Source organism: Mus pahari, chromosome 19, assembly GCF_900095145.1.
Source record: "Mus pahari chromosome 19, PAHARI_EIJ_v1.1, whole genome shotgun sequence".
Taxonomy (NCBI): Eukaryota; Metazoa; Chordata; class Mammalia; order Rodentia; family Muridae; genus Mus; species Mus pahari.
In genome coordinates, this window is record NC_034608.1 from 21,096,188 (window position 1) to 21,112,652 (window position 16,465).

At 53.3% G+C, this 16,465-nt stretch overlaps 2 protein-coding genes across 2 annotated transcripts in view; one reads left to right on the top strand and one right to left on the bottom strand.

Annotated features, from left to right (window-relative positions):
- Positions 1 to 192: 192 nt before the first annotated feature.
- On the top strand, positions 193 to 1,822 carry B3gnt8 (UDP-GlcNAc:betaGal beta-1,3-N-acetylglucosaminyltransferase 8). Its single transcript, XM_021219707.2, has 2 exons — positions 193 to 304; positions 624 to 1,822. The coding sequence occupies exon 2, from the start codon at positions 656 to 658 to the stop codon at positions 1,820 to 1,822; it is 1,167 nt and encodes a 388-aa protein (XP_021075366.1). The 5' UTR covers positions 193 to 304; positions 624 to 655.
- A 652-nt stretch (positions 1,823 to 2,474) lies between these two features.
- The window catches only part of Bckdha (branched chain keto acid dehydrogenase E1 subunit alpha), a 30,152-nt gene continuing 16,161 nt past the window's right edge, over positions 2,475 to 16,465 (bottom strand). Inside the window, exons 2-9 of the mRNA XM_021218997.2 lie at positions 15,587 to 15,769; positions 15,401 to 15,487; positions 12,183 to 12,291; positions 5,751 to 5,912; positions 4,169 to 4,375; positions 3,884 to 4,025; positions 3,543 to 3,714; positions 2,475 to 2,972 (exon numbers count right to left, since the gene is read on the bottom strand). Of these exons, the coding sequence (XP_021074656.1) occupies positions 2,802 to 2,972; positions 3,543 to 3,714; positions 3,884 to 4,025; positions 4,169 to 4,375; positions 5,751 to 5,912; positions 12,183 to 12,291; positions 15,401 to 15,487; positions 15,587 to 15,769 (1,233 nt within the window). The 3' untranslated portion in view covers positions 2,475 to 2,801. The remainder of the gene's footprint in view (positions 2,973 to 3,542; positions 3,715 to 3,883; positions 4,026 to 4,168; positions 4,376 to 5,750; positions 5,913 to 12,182; positions 12,292 to 15,400; positions 15,488 to 15,586; positions 15,770 to 16,465) is intronic.

Consider the following 16,465-nt stretch of genomic DNA (forward strand, 5'->3'; position numbering starts at 1 on the left):
ATGTCTCACCAGAAAACCAGCCCTAACTCGCCAGGGCGCGTCTCCCTGTCTGCCTCCCCTTCCCGGCCCCGCCCCGGCTCCTCCCGGCCCCAGGGGCCCTCCCGCCTCCTCCCCTCCCTCCCTCCCGCCCGCCCGCCCGCCCGCCCCTCCAGACTCGCAGCGCGGGCTGGGCCGGCAGCCTGAGGACGCACAGCTGCGAGGAGGGAGTCCGGGCAGGGCTTGACCCGAGGACCCCCAGAGCTGGCGGAAGCTGGACCCAGAGGTACCTGGGGCCCCAGGCCCTGGGGTGGGGTTACTGGAGAAGGTAGGTAGGCTTCCAAGAAGGTAAAAAGGAGTTTCCCTGGGAAGCTGGGACTCCTGAAGACAGGAATGAGGGGAGTAGGAAGAGCGTTGGAGCGATACTGCAAATAGATCTAACACCTTGACTGCAGGAAAGGGAAAGAATGGGGGGTCGAGGGGAGGCGGTGTTCAGTCTAGGATAACGTTAACAGTTGGGTACTGTGGGTCAGTCTGCCTAGGGTTAGGGTCTCAGAAGCCATTAACGGAACTGGGCTTTGCTGGGCCGTCTTTGGAGATCCACTCTGCACCCTAAAGACTTCTGTGGCTCCTTGTGACTCTTGCAGCCCCACTGGTGGCCCTTTCCCTGGGCCGGGTCATGCGTTGCCGCAAGTGCCAGCTCTGCCTGTCAGCGCTGCTCACACTGCTGGGCCTCAAGGTATACATCGAGTGGACATCCGAGTCCTGGCTTAAAAAGGCTGAACCCCGGGGCGCTCTGCCCAGTCCCACACCACCCAATGCTGAGCCCACTCTGCCCACCAACCTCTCAGCACGCCTAGGCCAGACTGGCTCACTGTCCTCTGCTTACTGGAACCAGCAGCAGCGGCAGCTGGGAGTCCTGCCCAGTACGGACTGTCAGACTTGGGGGACTGTTGCTGCCTCGGAGATCTTGGACTTCATCCTGTACCCCCAGGACCTTCGGCGCTTCTTGTTGTCAGCAGCCTGTAGGAGCTTCCCACTGTGGCTGCCTGCAGAAGGCAGCCCTGTGGCCAGCTGCTCTGATAAGGATGTACCCTACTTGTTACTGGCTGTCAAATCAGAACCAGGACACTTTGCAGCACGGCAGGCTGTGAGGGAGACCTGGGGCAGCCCAGTTGCTGGGACTCGGTTGCTCTTCCTGCTGGGGTCCCCCCTAGGAATGGGGGGGCCTGACTTAAGATCACTGGTGACATGGGAAAGCCGGCGCTATGGTGACCTACTGCTCTGGGACTTCCTGGACGTTCCCTACAACCGGACACTCAAGGACCTGCTGCTGCTGACCTGGCTGAGCCACCACTGCCCTGATGTCAGTTTTGTCCTGCAGGTTCAGGATGACGCCTTTGTGCACATCCCAGCCCTGCTGGAGCACTTGCAGACTCTGCCACCCACCTGGGCCCGCAGCCTCTACCTGGGTGAAATCTTCACCCAGGCCAAACCGCTTCGCAAGCCTGGAGGACCCTTCTACGTGCCGAAGACCTTCTTTGAAGGTGACTACCCAGCCTATGCGAGTGGAGGTGGTTATGTAATCTCAGGACGCCTGGCCCCCTGGCTGCTGCAGGCAGCAGCTCGCGTGGCCCCCTTCCCCTTTGATGATGTCTACACTGGCTTCTGCTTCCGTGCCCTGGGCTTAGCACCCCGTGCCCATCCAGGCTTCCTCACAGCCTGGCCAGCAGAACGTACCAGGGACCCCTGCGCCGTTCGAGGCCTGCTCCTGGTGCATCCAGTCAGCCCTCAGGACACCATTTGGCTCTGGAGACATCTGTGGGTCCCAGAGCTCCAGTGCTGATCCTCAGAGACAAGCTGGGGTTGGGGGGAGGGGTGCTGACCTGGCCTGCGTCCCTCCTAAACCCTTCCTAGCCAAGGTGGCAGACTGTGTTTATCTACTTTATGGTTTTGAAAAAAATGTGTCCTTCCTACTCCGAGGCCAGGAGCAATTTCTTCTTCCATGGGGCCCCTGCAGGGAAGGCAGGTGCTGCTGCCCCCCTACCCTCAACCAGCCTAGCCTGGCAGGTTCCAGGGGGCATCCTGGACACTTCATTGGACACCATGCATCTACCAGGTCATAGAGGGCTCTCTCTGGAGGGGCCACGTGCCATGGCTGCCCTCTAGCCTGCGAACATTTATAGAAGTAGGTATTTCCAAGCCTTTCTGTCTAAGAATCCAGGATGTCCCCAAAGGCTGGTGTGGTGCTATACACTCTATAGTCCCAGAACTAGAAGCTAAAGCAAGATCACAAGTCCCAGTAAGTTACTGTGTAGATACACAACACACAACAGCCCACCCCTCCAAACCAAATCAGCCATGCTGAGCTCTCTCCTCCCCTCCACATACACACCCCATCCCCCCCAAACCAAATCAGCCATGCTGAGCTCTCTCCTCCTCTCCACATACACACCCCATCCCCCAAACTTGAGGAAACAGAGACGGAGGAAGCGTAGTCAAAGGCAGAGCTGTGGTTTACTTACTCTGCCAATCAGCTATTTCTCTGGGCAAACCCAGGGCCACCCTGCCCAGAGGGTCTTCCCTGGCCCTGGTCCCTTCCCACCCCTAAAAGGCACTGTAACAGGTGAAGGGAGTGATGGAGCCGCAGCAATGGCTGCAAACATGGTGCCCCAGTGAAGTAGCCTGGGGGAGCAGGAACAGGAGCAAAAGTCACCCCATGACAGGCTGGGGTGCCACCCTGGCCACTCAGCATGCTCACACCGCTGATGAGCACAGGGGGCAGCATCCACTCAGAGCAGGACCCCCTCGTGCTGGCTAGAGCCTCACTTGTCAAAGTGGTCCATGGGGTAGTGCTCCCCGTACGTCTGCAGGTGCCGTGCCAGCGACTCCTGCTGCCTGCGGAGCTGGGCGGGCATCTCCTGGTACACGTCAGAGAAGAGGAGGCTTGGGTTCGGCTTTAGCTTCCGCTCAGCCTGCTCAAAGGCCTCCATGACCTGGAAGACACGAGGGAGGGAGTGACTGTCCCCTTCACCCTGTCCTCTTCCAACCACAAGCCACGGTCCAGCCTCACCCCTCTGAAGCCTCAGACTGATGTTAATAAACATTCTAGATCCCAGCCTGCAGGGACCTGGCCCTGCACTGTCAGCTCAGCTCTGCAACAGAGGGAACAGGATTGGAGGGCAGGATGCAGAGAAGGGAAGGGATTCCTCAGGGCGACGGGGTCAGTGTTGAGCTAGTGACCACGTGCAGCCTGAGGCCAGATCAGGCCTGTTCTAAGTGCACAGAGGGTGTCATTAGCTCCAGCCACAGCCCAGGTAGGACACACCACTTTACATGGACTGGGTTATGAAGTGGATACCCCAGGAACATGACTTGCCCTGGGTTCCACTGTGAAGAGTCACTGAGGCCATATGGTCCAGGTGGCTTGGCTCTAGGAGCCACACATGAGGACAAGGCTTGCCCAGGTCAGTGTGAATACCCAGGTCCTATATTCCTGCTCTCCTCGAGTTCTCGTTGTGCAGAAGCCAGCGGGAGCACACCCTGGGGCTCCAATGGGCCCTCACCTTCTTTCGTGACTGCTTCCGCCAGGCCTTCTCCTGTTCCTCATCCCACCAACCCTGGTTCAGCAGGTACTGCCTCAGCCTCGAGATTGGGTGGTCCTGCTTGTCCCAGTAATTGACCTCGTCCACTGAACGGTACGCTGAGCTGTCGTCACTGGTGCTGTGGTGCCCAATCCTGCACAGGGGAGGAGTCGTGGATCAGCCGGGGGTGGGGTGTCAGAAAAGGACACAGAGTGATGTGGCACAAGGAAGGGAGTGCACGTGGGGCGACCACGCCACATGTGGGGGGCGCTGACAGAGCCTGTCAGAGCTGTGAGCTGCAGGAATGGAAGGGAGACAGGCACCTGTAGGTCATGGCCTCAATGAGGAAGGGCTGGTTCTCAGCCACAGCCCGCCGGCGGGCCTCCTTAGTGGCGTTGTACACTGCAAACACATCGTTGCCGTCCACACGGATTGACATGATGCCGTACCCAGGGCCCCGAGCCGCTGCAGGACAGAGAGGATGCCAGTCAGGCCTCAGGGAGGAGGAGAAAGAGTGAAGGGTGTGCTCTGCTCACTGCCCCCTGTGCCCTCACTGTCAGATGCCATCAGGAAGAGAACAGGAAGGAGGGCAGTGAGAAGGGCCTTACCTATGCCATCCCCGCGGTACTGCTCAGAGGTGGGTGTGGAGATGGCATAGCCGTTGTTCCGGCAGAAGAAGATGATGGGACACTCCAGGGTGGCAGCGAAATTGAAACCGGCGTGGGCATCCCCTTCACTGGCTGCCCCCTCGCCAAAGTAACAGATCACAATCTGGTTGGCGTTCGCCCGCTTGGCAGCATAGGCTGCCCCTACCGCTGCACGGGGACACAGATGAGAGAGCGTGAATAGGAATAAGTCTCAGTCTCTCTCTCTCTCTCTCTCTCTCTCTCTCTCTCTCTCTCTCTCTCTCTCTCNCACACACACACACACACACACACACACACACACACACACACACACACACGGACTCAGGTACCCAGGGTGCATGACCCGACTCCTGTTTGTCAGGTTTGCATATATGCCACCTTCAGAGGACAGCCAGATCTGAACCTTCCACACCAGGGCCAAGCCGCAGCCAGGGGACTCTTAAGTGTGAGTCTGGCAGACTCCTTCCTAACTCTGGGCTCTCAGGCCACTGTGGGCCAAGTCCTTACAATAGGAAAGGCCACTAGGCCCCGAGTGCTCAGCACCCCCTACACTTAGTCCCCTGGTCTAGTCACAACTAAACACACGATTGCCTCAAGGTGCCCACAAAGCTCCCTTCCACACTACTTCCAATCTGCCTTTCAATTGCTTGTGATGCCCCTGCCACTGTCCCCTAGACATGGCTCTGTGCTGCCTTTCCTGTCACCTGCACAAAGCACTCCAGGTACCATCTCTTCACACTCTCCCCTGACACTCTCCCCCAAGACAACATCAATCAACAGGGTTGACATTTGTCTTGTTCAGAAAGCCTAGGGTGACACCTGGCATACATTTGCTGAATAAGGGACTCTGGTGCACCATAATAAACAGCTCTGCTTCCCACATTCTCCCAGGAGGTTTGCAGACACACAAGCCACACACCCAGACTGGTTCAACAGCAGGGCTACACCGAGACACATGCCTCCTATCAGATTCTGGGTCCAGGAAGCTATAGAGAGCCAATCCTTGGTCTGTGTGCTGTGTGGTCACAGGCATGGCACCCTGGCAGTCTTGGTAGTATGCAGGAGCCTCAGGGCACCCCAGCTCTGGGGAGTCCACTTGGCTCTGAGGTCAAGGCTAGTCAAGGCAGGGTAGAACGTGGTCTCTGCAGTCACAAGTACCCATGAGTTGCCCTCCTCCCTACCACAAGTCCCTAGTAAGTCACTTCCTTCTTCAGCTTCAATTTCCTGCTCTTTGTAACGGGGTAATAGTACATGCTAGGTTTACCCCCAACCACTGACAGTGTCATTAGACAGTCTTGAGTGTGGCAATGACACAATGCCTGGCCATGCTGGCTTGGGCAGGAGGAGTCTGGGAAGTTCAGTACGGTCATGATGACCCAAGGCTGCTTGATGAGGTGAAACACCACAGAGCCCTCCTCTGAGACGTCCCTGTATACAGGCCAGGCTCTAACGGTTCTACTCAACTAGCAGGCGGGAGGCCACGGCCCACAGAGAGCTAGGCCACAGGTATTACATGCATATGGTTCAGAGCACAGGTCCTCACCCTGAGGGATCTGTGTGGCCAGTGGAGAGGAAATGGTGACAAAGTGGCGTTCCTTGCAGCCGTAGTGAACAGGCATCTGGCGTCCCTTGCCTGGGTCATTCACGTTGCCGTAGCACTGGGCCATGAACAGCTCCAGCGGGTAGTCCCGGTACATGAGCACACCTGGCAGGAGAAGCAGCTGTGAGCCTGATGAGCGTGCAGCGGGGAGGAGCGTCAGGCCAGTGCCGTGGGCCTCCTGGAGCCAGCCCGGTCCTCCCCAGAGCTTCCTGCCTAGAAGGCAGTAGCCAGGTCAGTATGGTAGGGCAGGCCTTTGAGCCCAGCACTCTGGAGGCTAAGGCAGGAGGATTGCAAGCCAGAGGTAAGGCAGGGCTACAGAGCAAGATAATGTTTTCAATTAAAAGATAACTAAGAGCCAGGCTGTAGAAGGTAGGCGAACTCAGGGGGTCATAAGGACAGGCAGCTCCCATAGATATGACCTATCTCAGGAGAGAATTGTTTGACCCAGATAACCCTTGGTAACTCTCAGCAAGGGGAGAATGGTTTATGTTAGCACCATCCCCGACACTCGTCTTTGAAGGGGTATAACTGAACTTTGTGTATGACAGGGCTGTCCTGCACAGACAGTGGCAGGCAAGGTTTTAAATATCTGATTTCAGCCTTCAGGGCACATGGTCAGTGTGAGAAGACCCACCAGACCATCACTGTACACGTGGCTTTTCAGAAATTACTTGGTGGGCTGGTGAGATGGCTCAGCGGGTAAGAGCACCCGACTGTTCTTCCAAAGGTGCAGAGTTCAAATCCCAGCAACCACATGGTGGCTCATAACCATCCGTAACAAGATCTGACACCCTCTTCTGGAGTGTCTAAGACAGCTACAGTGTACTTACATATAATAAATAAATAAATCTTAAAAAAAAAAAGAATATACATAGTTGGTCCTGAAGAGATTGCACATTGGTCCTACATAGTCAGTATCAAGTTTACTACATGAGACCTTACGTCAAACTTACTCCCCTACAAAAAAAATAATAATCAGTATAATTTGCAAATGTACTGCATTATATTCAAATAAGTACAACTTTGGGTAGCTATTATGGTATTGCACATATCTTAAATTAATAATGAGTTCCATAGCAACAAAGTAGGGAAGCATTTTATAAATATCAATCCCTATCTGTGTCCTACATAGTACTATTAGTTTTAGTTCAGTTACATATAAATTCTTGTCTTTCCAATGGGCAGAATTATATGAACAAATTAAAAGGGCTAAAAAATATATTAAGTATTATTAAATTTTACCCTGTATACTTGCTGACTGTTTTAAATTTGTTTTGTAATATAATAATACTGGTCTAGATTTTGACATTAAATTAAATCAACATTTGTTTATATACTATAATTTTTATTTCATCAGGCAAAAGTCTTTTTGCTAGTGAGTAAAATTGTTTTTGAGCATGATAGACTTCTGTTGTTACATGTAAAATACACTGTAACAAGACCTGTATTACTTGATATTCAGCTATTTAGCCACTGTTTCGAGGAGCTAAGGCTGGGGAGGAGGCTGTCAACCTTTTAGTAGAGCTTGTGAAATACCTGTTTTCCCCAGAAGGCGCTAGAAATGGCCCTTTATCGCAAAGAGGATGCTGTCTTTTAAGAGTAGGTGTGAGTGAATGTTTGTTGACTGATGATTCTATTGGATGGAAGAAAACCTAGGCTTGTATTCTCTAGGATATGCTTAAGGTCTGAAATGAAATAGTATGTGTGTAGGTGTGTACACAAAGAAAAGAATAAGGTGTATGTAATATCCGTATTTTAAAAACGGAAATATTCTGCCCATTTCACCCTCCTCAAAAGTAACTATTTCTTTTTCTTTATTATTATTATTTTCTTTATTTACATTTCAAATGCTATCCCGAAAGTTCCCTATCTCCCCTTCCCCCCCCCCCCCCCCCCANGGTAAGAGCACCTGACTGCTCTTCCGAAGGTCCTGAGTTCAAATCCCAGCAACCACATGGTGGCTCACAACCATCCGCAACGAGATCTGACACCCTCTTCTGGTGTGTCTGAAGACAGCTACAGTGTACTTACATATAATAAATAAATAAATCTTTAAAGAAAGAAAGAAAGAAAGAAAGAAAGAAAGAAAGAAAGAAAGAAAGAAAGAAATTAATTACTTGGTAATTTCATCCATGAACATGAGATGTTTAAGTCATGCCCCCACCCCTCACCCTGATCCCCACCTCCAATCTTTTGGGAACACCCTCTGCTCTCCTCCAGGCTTCATGTTGTTTTCTTTTTCTTCATTTTTTAAATTAATAACTCACTGGCCAGGCATGGTGGCGCAAGGCTTTAATACCAGCACTTGGGAGTCAGAGACAGACAGATCTCAGAGTTTAAGGCCAGCCTGGTCTGCACTGTGAGCTGCTAAGTCCCTATGTGCCTGCCCCTGTGCTCACAGACACAGGGAGCCATCCAATGGCCCAAGGGCCACAACCCCGAGGGAATGTGGCTCTCCTTCCCTTGGGGCTGTCAACGCCCTCCTTTCCCTTCCTTTTATAGTGTTAGACATGGAGCCAAGGGCCTCAGGCAGGCGTGCCAGCAAATATTCTACCACCGATACAGCCCCAGCCCAAGGCTTTCTTCCCAATGAGAAACTGAGATTTGTGTCTTGAAATAATCCACCTCCACCTGTACTGACAGCAAAGTCCATATCTATTCATAGAAATAAAACCTTTTCTTCAAATAAAAGCCCTGGGGGAAGTCTCTAGGATATGCCAGAGACCTGTGCCAGAGGGAAGGAGGCCCCAAGGAGTCTATGAGGGTGACTCTAGCTGAGTCTCCTAGCAGTAGAGAATATGGATCCTTAAGTGGACCCCCAGTGAAGGGTAAGGGCACAAACCCACCCACAAAACCTGACCCAAAATGTGTCCTGCCTGCAAGATGTGCAGGGACAAAGATGGAGCAGAGACAGAGGGTATGGCCAACCAATGACCGCCCCAAATTGAGATGCATCCCTTGGGCAACAACCAATCCCTGAAATTATTAATGGTGTGCTGCTATGTTTCCAGACAGGAACATAGCCTGGCTGTCATCTAAAAGGCTCTACCTAGCAGCTGACTGAAACAGATGAAGACGCCCACAGCCAAACATTAGATGGAGCTAGGAGAGTCTTGTGGAAGAGTTGGGGGAAAGACTGAGGGATCTGAAGAGGACAGGGACTCCACAGGAAGACCAACAGAGACAACTAACCTGGACACATGTTGCAGATGTGCAGCTTGGACTTCATGCAGGTACCCCAACAACTGGAGTCGAGGCTGACCCTGAATCTGTTGCCTGTCTGTGGATCCTGTTTCCCTAACTGGGCTGCCTTGTCTGGCCGCAGTGGGAGAGGATGTGCCTAGCACTGCACTGATTTGATGTGCCAAGGTGGGGGGATACCCTAGAGTGACCGCCCCCTTTTCAGAGATGAAGGGGAGGGGGAGAAGATTGTGAGGGAGGAAATTCGAGGAGAGGGGGAGCCTGATATTGGGGTATACAATGAATGAATGAGATGGGTGGGTCTGTGATTGTTCCAAGACACGCTGGGACTCTCTCAACATCACTGAAAGGGGTCACAATGCACAGCCTTGGGAGAGCACTGTGGGTCATGATGTCCTACAGTCCTGCAGAGCCTAAACTCACACAGAAGCATTTTATGGCCCCTTTGATCTCCCAGAGTATGAGCTCACTCTGAAGCAGCTGTCTGGCACTGGCCGCTCCCAACCTTTTACTGCAGAGTTGTTCTTCATATGAAAAGTTAATGACACAGTCATCTATAGGATGGAACACAGGGCCCCCAATGGAGGAGCTAGAGAAAGTACCCAAGGAGCTGAAGGGGTCTGCAACCCTATAGGTGGAACAACAATATGAACTAACCAGTACCCCCAGAGCTCGTGTCTCTAGCTGCATATGTAGCAGAAGATAGCCTAGTCGGCCATCATTGGGAAAAGAGGCCCCTTGGTCTTGCAAACTTTATATGCCCCAGTACAGGGGAAGGCCAGGGCCGAGAACTGGGAGTGGGAGGGTAGGGGAGCAGGGAGGGGGGAGGGTATAAGGAACTTTCTGGATAGCATTTGAAATGTAAATAAAGAAAATATCTAATAAAAAAAGAAAAAGATAATGAGGCTGGGGTGGCTCACCACCTTGGGAGGCAGCCAGATAGATCTCTGTGAGTTCAAGGCCAGCCTGGTCTACAAAGCAAGTTCCAGGACAGCCATGGCTGCACAGTGAGACCACGTCTGAAAACAATAACAACAAAAAACAAGGCAATGGAGTTATATGATTGTTTCTTTTTCTTTATCTTTTTTCTTTCTTTCTTTTTTGTTTGTTTGTGTTGTTTTTTTCCAGACAGGGTTTCTCTGTGTAGCCCTGGCTGTCCTGGAACTCACTCTTTAGACCAGGCTCGAACTCAGAAATCTGTCTGCTTCTGCCTCCCAAGTGCTGGGATTAAAGGCATGCACCACCACTGCCTGGCTTACATGATTGTTTTCTAAGACAGTTCCCACCTGGTAGCCCTGGCTATCCTGGAACTCACTATGTAGATCAGGCTGCCTCATCAGGCACAAAAAATTCCAAAAGGCCTTGCTACGCTGCATAGACAATGGTGGAGGAGGAACTCTGGCAGAGGAGGGGTGTGCCTGCCTTGAGACTTCCTACAAACTCAAAAGGCCCAGGCACTGGGGCTTCTACATGACAGTCACCACAAAGGGGCAGGAAGACGGTGCTCACACACACAGTCCCAGGCTGGGGTGGGGCTCCTTGGTAAAGTACCTGTGTGAGGCCCCGGGCCCCATCTCCACCACCACCAAACATAAACAAATCTGACAGCCCAGCGGTGGCAATGCACAGCAGCCGGGCAGCTCTAACCTGCACAGGAAGCTGCCGGTCTCACGGGAATCAGTGCTTTGCCTCAGCACCTGCTACTGCTTCCCAGCCCTGAACAAACAGCACTCCCTGTCACCACCACAGCTGGGAGGGCAGCCAGAGTGACAGAGAGGGCTGGTACTGGGTCAGACTGCAGGAAGAGGACTCACCAACCCTGCTCCCTGGGAGGCAGATGGCCTGGGTCCCAGGACCTCACTCTCCCTGCTGATTGCCTGGCTCTCACTGTTAACAAGGACAACTGCCTCACGAGTGGGCACGAGAGGGACCTCCACATGCCACCCAAACCAGGCCAGCCCTGGCTCCAAAGTGCCCACACTCTGCAGCAAGAGGACAAGACAGAGTCCTCTGATGCAGTTGGAGACTTGGCCTGCTGTGGAGACCTGTGGCTTGTTTTTTGACAGCTTCTTGCCATGTAACCCAGACTGGTCTCAAACTTGCAGTCTTCCTGCATTGGCTCCCTAAGAACTGGGGTTACAAGCACATGCTATCGTGCCAGGCCTCTCCACCTCCCAGCGTGAAGTAGGAGATGGGTCCTCCCCTGTCCTGTCACCTCCACACAGGCAAGAGCTGACGGGTCCCCAGTGCCATGGAAACCCGGCTTTCCTTGCTGGTGATGCCAAGTGTCACCATCACAGACTGTATGTCCCGACCCATTCCAAGACGGGACAGAGCTGGTCTGGCTCTAGACTGGATGCCCAGCTTATCCAAGGAGGCCTCTGGACAGTCATCCTGGCCACCCCACTTCTGAAGAGGTCCCTGGGAAAGGCTCCGATGACAAGGGCCTCTAACTCCAACTGTTCATCCCTGTGCTAGCTTTAAGCCAGCTGCCCATGACCTTTCAGCAGCCACCTCCTTATAGAGGGCAGCATGACCAAGCAACTTGCCTAAGATGTGGTGGGTCTAATAAGGCTCAGGATCTGCCGGGCTGGTACCGCCAGGGGCGCTTTTCTTTTTGGACCCCAAACAAACACATCCCCGGCTCAGTAGGCCTCTCCCCTGGCCCTCACTGATTGACTCTAGTTAGGTGCTATGCTGCCACGCCCTGTCCCCAGCTCGCAAAGAGGGTCTTGCCTTACTCTCTGCTTCCTGCTTTCCTCTGTATCCATCTCCCTTGCCAAAAGAAAAGAAAAAAGAAAAGAAGTGAGATCCACACTGCGCTCAGCACAGCTTCTGCTTCCTGGGGAACACAGCACCCTGGGAGAGTCCAGAAGTGCCTTGCCCTGGGTAGACAGGTGTCCACAGAGAAAGTCATGCCCTCAGCCAGACCTGATCCCAGGGTCCTACTACCAGCCGCTCACTTCAGGTGCCTCCTCATTGCCACCTTGGAGAAGAGCAAACGGGGCTCAGAGAGGGCTGAGGTGCCACCCCACACTGCATAGCTCTGGGAGAGGCCTCATCACAGCCTCACCTGCCCTGCTTTCCATGCTGGGTCTTGGGCACCCAAGGCCTTCACAGCACCATGCTGTGGGGCTCAATGGAGACCCCAGAGAAAACTACCAAGAGACATACCTGCCTCCCGGTACTGGCCAAACACCAGGTCTGTGCGCTCCAAGGCAGCGGCACTGCCCACGTGTGTCCCCTCCTCGCCATAGTTGGTCATGTAGAAGGAGATCCGGCCCTAGGGGTGAAGGGGCCAGAGGCCTAGGCTTGTTAAGGCAGTCCTTGACAGAGAACCCTGCCTTACTTCTCTGTTTGACGTTTTGAGACGGGGCCTCTCTGTAGCCCTGGATATCATGAACTCCAAAGTAGACCCAGTTGGCCTCAGATCCCCAGGGATCTGCCTGCCTCTGCTACCTGGGCACTAGAGTTAAAGGGGTGTGCCGCCGCTGCCGCCCCCAGCTCCTGCCTGTCTTGATCAGTCACCACTGTGGCCATCACTGTGTGGGGCTATGCTCAAGGAGCTCCTGCCTCCAAAGGGAGGTGGACAGTGAGAGCTGAGTGGCAAGAGCCTGAAGTAGGCCCAGGCTCGGGCAGGGCGGGGGGAAGGCCTAGACAGAAGGGCAAGGAAAGACACGAGGCCAAAGGGCCACAAGGTCAAGGGAGGTGAAGGGAGAGAAGTGCATCCGTACTCTGCTCTAGATCACTCTCAGGGAAGGGATGCAAACAGGAGAGACTACAGTGCCAGGAGAGAGGGACCGGTGGCCTGGTCTGGGAGCTAGGGACACAGAAAGAGGGACAGATGGATGAGTCCTCAAAAGCTGAATTAATGGCTGGGAGAGTGACCACCCAGGCCTGCTTAGCCTCTCTATCCCTGGGCCTGGAGAATCATTGGGCTTCCCAGCCTCCCTTGCCAGCCAGAGGTGGTTGGTCAGGGACAGTTTTAGCCTCAGGCTTTAATGGAATTTGCTTTTCTGGATAAGGGAGACTCTTGCTGGCACCACCCCTCCTCCATCTCCTTCCTGCCTCACTCAAGAGCCAGGTCGCCTGGACCTGCGGCAGCCATCCTGTGAGCACGAGGCAACAGGCACAGAACATGGGCCAATGTGCCATAAAGGATGACGCAGAGGGACTGACTGGGTGGATGTCCAACAGTGCTGCAGCCACCAACCCATTCCTAAGGGAACATCAAGGAACAGAGAGGAGGCAGCAGGGAGACGGCAGACAGCAGGGGAGATGAGGTGCTAGGAAGGTGAGAAGGGTGGCTGCCAGTACCCAACACAGAGAGATGGTTAGAGGAGGAGGGCACGCAGGTCGAGTCTGGACAGGCTGTCTGCTGTGGGGTATGGTCAGAGGCCATGCCAACTAGCCTAGGACTCCAAGATGAAGTCTGTCTGGAGAGCTGGGGAACCCCTGGTGTATGATGAAATCCAGATCACCCAAGATCATACGGAAGAGCTCTCCTAGCTGCCCCTCAGGACTGCCCACCTCTGTGGGGCTCAGCAATGCTCCTGGAACCTGCTTTTTCAGAGGCCTGGGAAAGTGATGAGGAAGGGCTTTTCTTTGAGTGGGGAGCCAATTAAAACTTAATTAACTTTCTGGTGCCAAGTGGGTGGGCGGGTACTAGGTATAGAGGACCTTCAGGGCTGTCAAGTTCAGTTAGTATGTGGAGACCCGAGATGCACCCCTGGTCTAGTGTCCTCCCTGAGTCCTGTTACCAGCGCACCCATTCTGCCTTATGCAAGAGCTATCTAGAAGAAAGGACAAGTGCCAGTGTCTCTGGAAACTAGGAAGGGCTGGTGAACACTGACAGATGGCATTCAGGGCACTGCCCTCTGGAGGGAAGAACTGAGATGGGCTGTGTTCGGCCTCCCACCTGCCTTCTGCTCGCTGCCTGGAATGAGACTCCAGCAGCCACCTGGGTTATGAGACTCACAAGCAGCTCGTGAAGAAAGAAAGGCCTGCACCGCACCGCGCTGCACCGTGCTGCACCGCACAGCACAGTGGATTTTGTTTAATGCTTGCATTATGCCATTTGGGTTTCCAAAATCACAGGGGAATCCACATGTCTGCATGTAAAATGCTGAGGGTCCCTGTCTTCAGCTGGCTTTGATTGGTAAATAAAGTTGTCAGCGGCAATGGCTGGGCCAGGAAACAGAGGCAGGACTTCTAAGATCCCTGGGCAAGGATACAGGAGAAAACGGTGCCATGCTGGGGAAAGAGAAGGTCTAGGCCTGAGAAGTGTAGGACATAAAAGAGTTGGGGATCGTGGCCCAGGAGGGCTGCAGGCTTGGGCCCAGGGTGGTCAGGATGGAATATAGGTATTAATAAGTAATAATTCAGGAATGTCAGAGGGGAGAGTGTGCTAGCAACATGGAAGTTTGGAAATGGCCCCACTGAGCTGTTTAAGGCTTATTAAAATATAAGGGTGTGTGTGTGTGTGTGTGTGTGTGTGTGTGAGTGAGTGTGCTTGTGTCTTTCATTTGAGAATCCAGAGCATTGGGGCAGGTAGCAAGGAAGTGCACTACTGCCTCCGCAGCCGCCACTGGGGAGTTTAGAGTGGATTAATCTACTGCCACACAGTGAATGGCAGTGGGAGACACTCAGCTACCAGTGGATGAATTCCAGGCTCCCTGTTCCCTTAGCTTCTTTCATCTAAGAGGACAAACTAGTCACCCACTGAGTACTGCTTTTGACTTTGGCGCTGGTAGCCTGTCACTCACCCAAGCACATTCCTTACGCACAGCACACGGGCTGTTCTGCATGTTAGGCAGACTCCTGCTTGAGAGAGCATGGTTCCCATGCCAACACTACAAGCTGGTTAGAACACCAGCTCTCACTCATTGATGTGTGGGGTTGGGGTGGAGGGGCAGCTTTGAGACAGTTTCTCACTTTGTAGTTTAGGCTGGCCTGGAACTCAAAGCTATCCTACTGCCTCAGCCTCCCAAGCACGGGAATTACAGACATGTATCATCATGCCTGGCTTTTGAAGGGATTTATTTACACAGCTAGTGACAGAAGCCAAGACAAGGTAAGAACTCTACCACTGAGTTGTGTATCCAGCTGTCAAATACTGTGGACACCAAGACAAAGACAAGAAAATTGTTCCACCCAAAGTCATGACTGCAATTGGCACTTCTGGAACTTTGCTGGGAGCATGGCAGGTATTTTTAGTGTCCTCGGATGAAACCCTCCCCACATTCTTCCAGTGACCCACCAGAACCCCACAAACTCTTAAGACACCACCAAAAGGACCCCCATACCACCCCCCTCTTTGGTGCATTCCTTGTATGCAGCTACAGGTAGGGACCTGGGGTGATCCCACCCTGCTCCCACCTGTCCCCACACACCTGCCGCTGGGACTCATAGAGAATGCGGTCCATGGTGTTGAGCAGTGTCATGCTCCTGTAGAACTTCAGCACCTCCTCCTGGGGCAGCTGCAGGTGGAGGCAGACAGACGGGGAAGGTGGGAAACAGAGATCTCAGGCAAGGGGCCAGGCATGGGTGGCCTGGGAGGGGGAAGCAGCCTCACTCACGTGGGGGTCTTCACTGGGGCTGATGATCTGGCCCTGGCGGTCCATGACACGGTAGATGGGTATGCCAGAGATGACATTGGGCTGGATGAACTCAAGCTTGTCTACAAACTCTGCAGAGGCCCCTGGGAACTGGGGCTTGTCGTCCAGGGATGGGAACTGCTGTTGCTGCTGCCTGCTGGGGTGCTGGGGAGGAGAGGCAAAGAGTGCTTTATCAGGAGCAGCTGAGGCTTCGCTGCCTCAACCTTGGTGGCTGACGTCATGCTGGGTAAGAGCTCATGTGCCATGAGCTAGTCAGTCTCAAACTTGCTTCATATCTGAGGCTAGCTTTGAAGTCCTAGTCCTCTCCACACGCAGTATTGTTTGATTTGTAGACAGGGTTTCTCTGTGTAGCCCTGGCTGTCCTGGAACTCACTCTGTAGACCAAGCTGGCCTCGAACTCAGAGATCTGCCTGCCCCTGCCTCCCAGTGCTGGAATTAAAGGCGTGCGCCACCACTGCCTGACTATGGGGACCAATCTCTTAATGGGTGGGATGGCAAAGGGATTTTTCCCTTTATGCATCTCCTGTCCTAAGAACAAAAAAATAGTTCATGGAAATGTGAAGGTTGGCTGGGCACAACAGTGCAAGCCTACAATCCTACCCTATGGGAAGCAGAGGCGGGACATCAGAAGTTCAAGGTCATCCTCATTGACACACAGACAGCCTACCTAAAAAAAAAATCCATTTGCAGTGAACTTCAAAGAATGGCATGTTTACCGGGCTCTGTGGTGGCACAGGTCTTTGATCCCAGCATATGAGAGGCAGAGGCAAGTTGATATATATATATATATATATATGCATGCAAGTGGATCTCTCTCTCTCTCTCTCTCTCTCTCTCTCT

Excerpts from the sequence above, each read along its gene's own strand:
- B3gnt8 (XM_021219707.2), top strand. The coding sequence starts at position 656 with ATGCGTTGCCGCAAGTGCCAGCTCTGCCTGTCAGCGCTGCTCACACTG.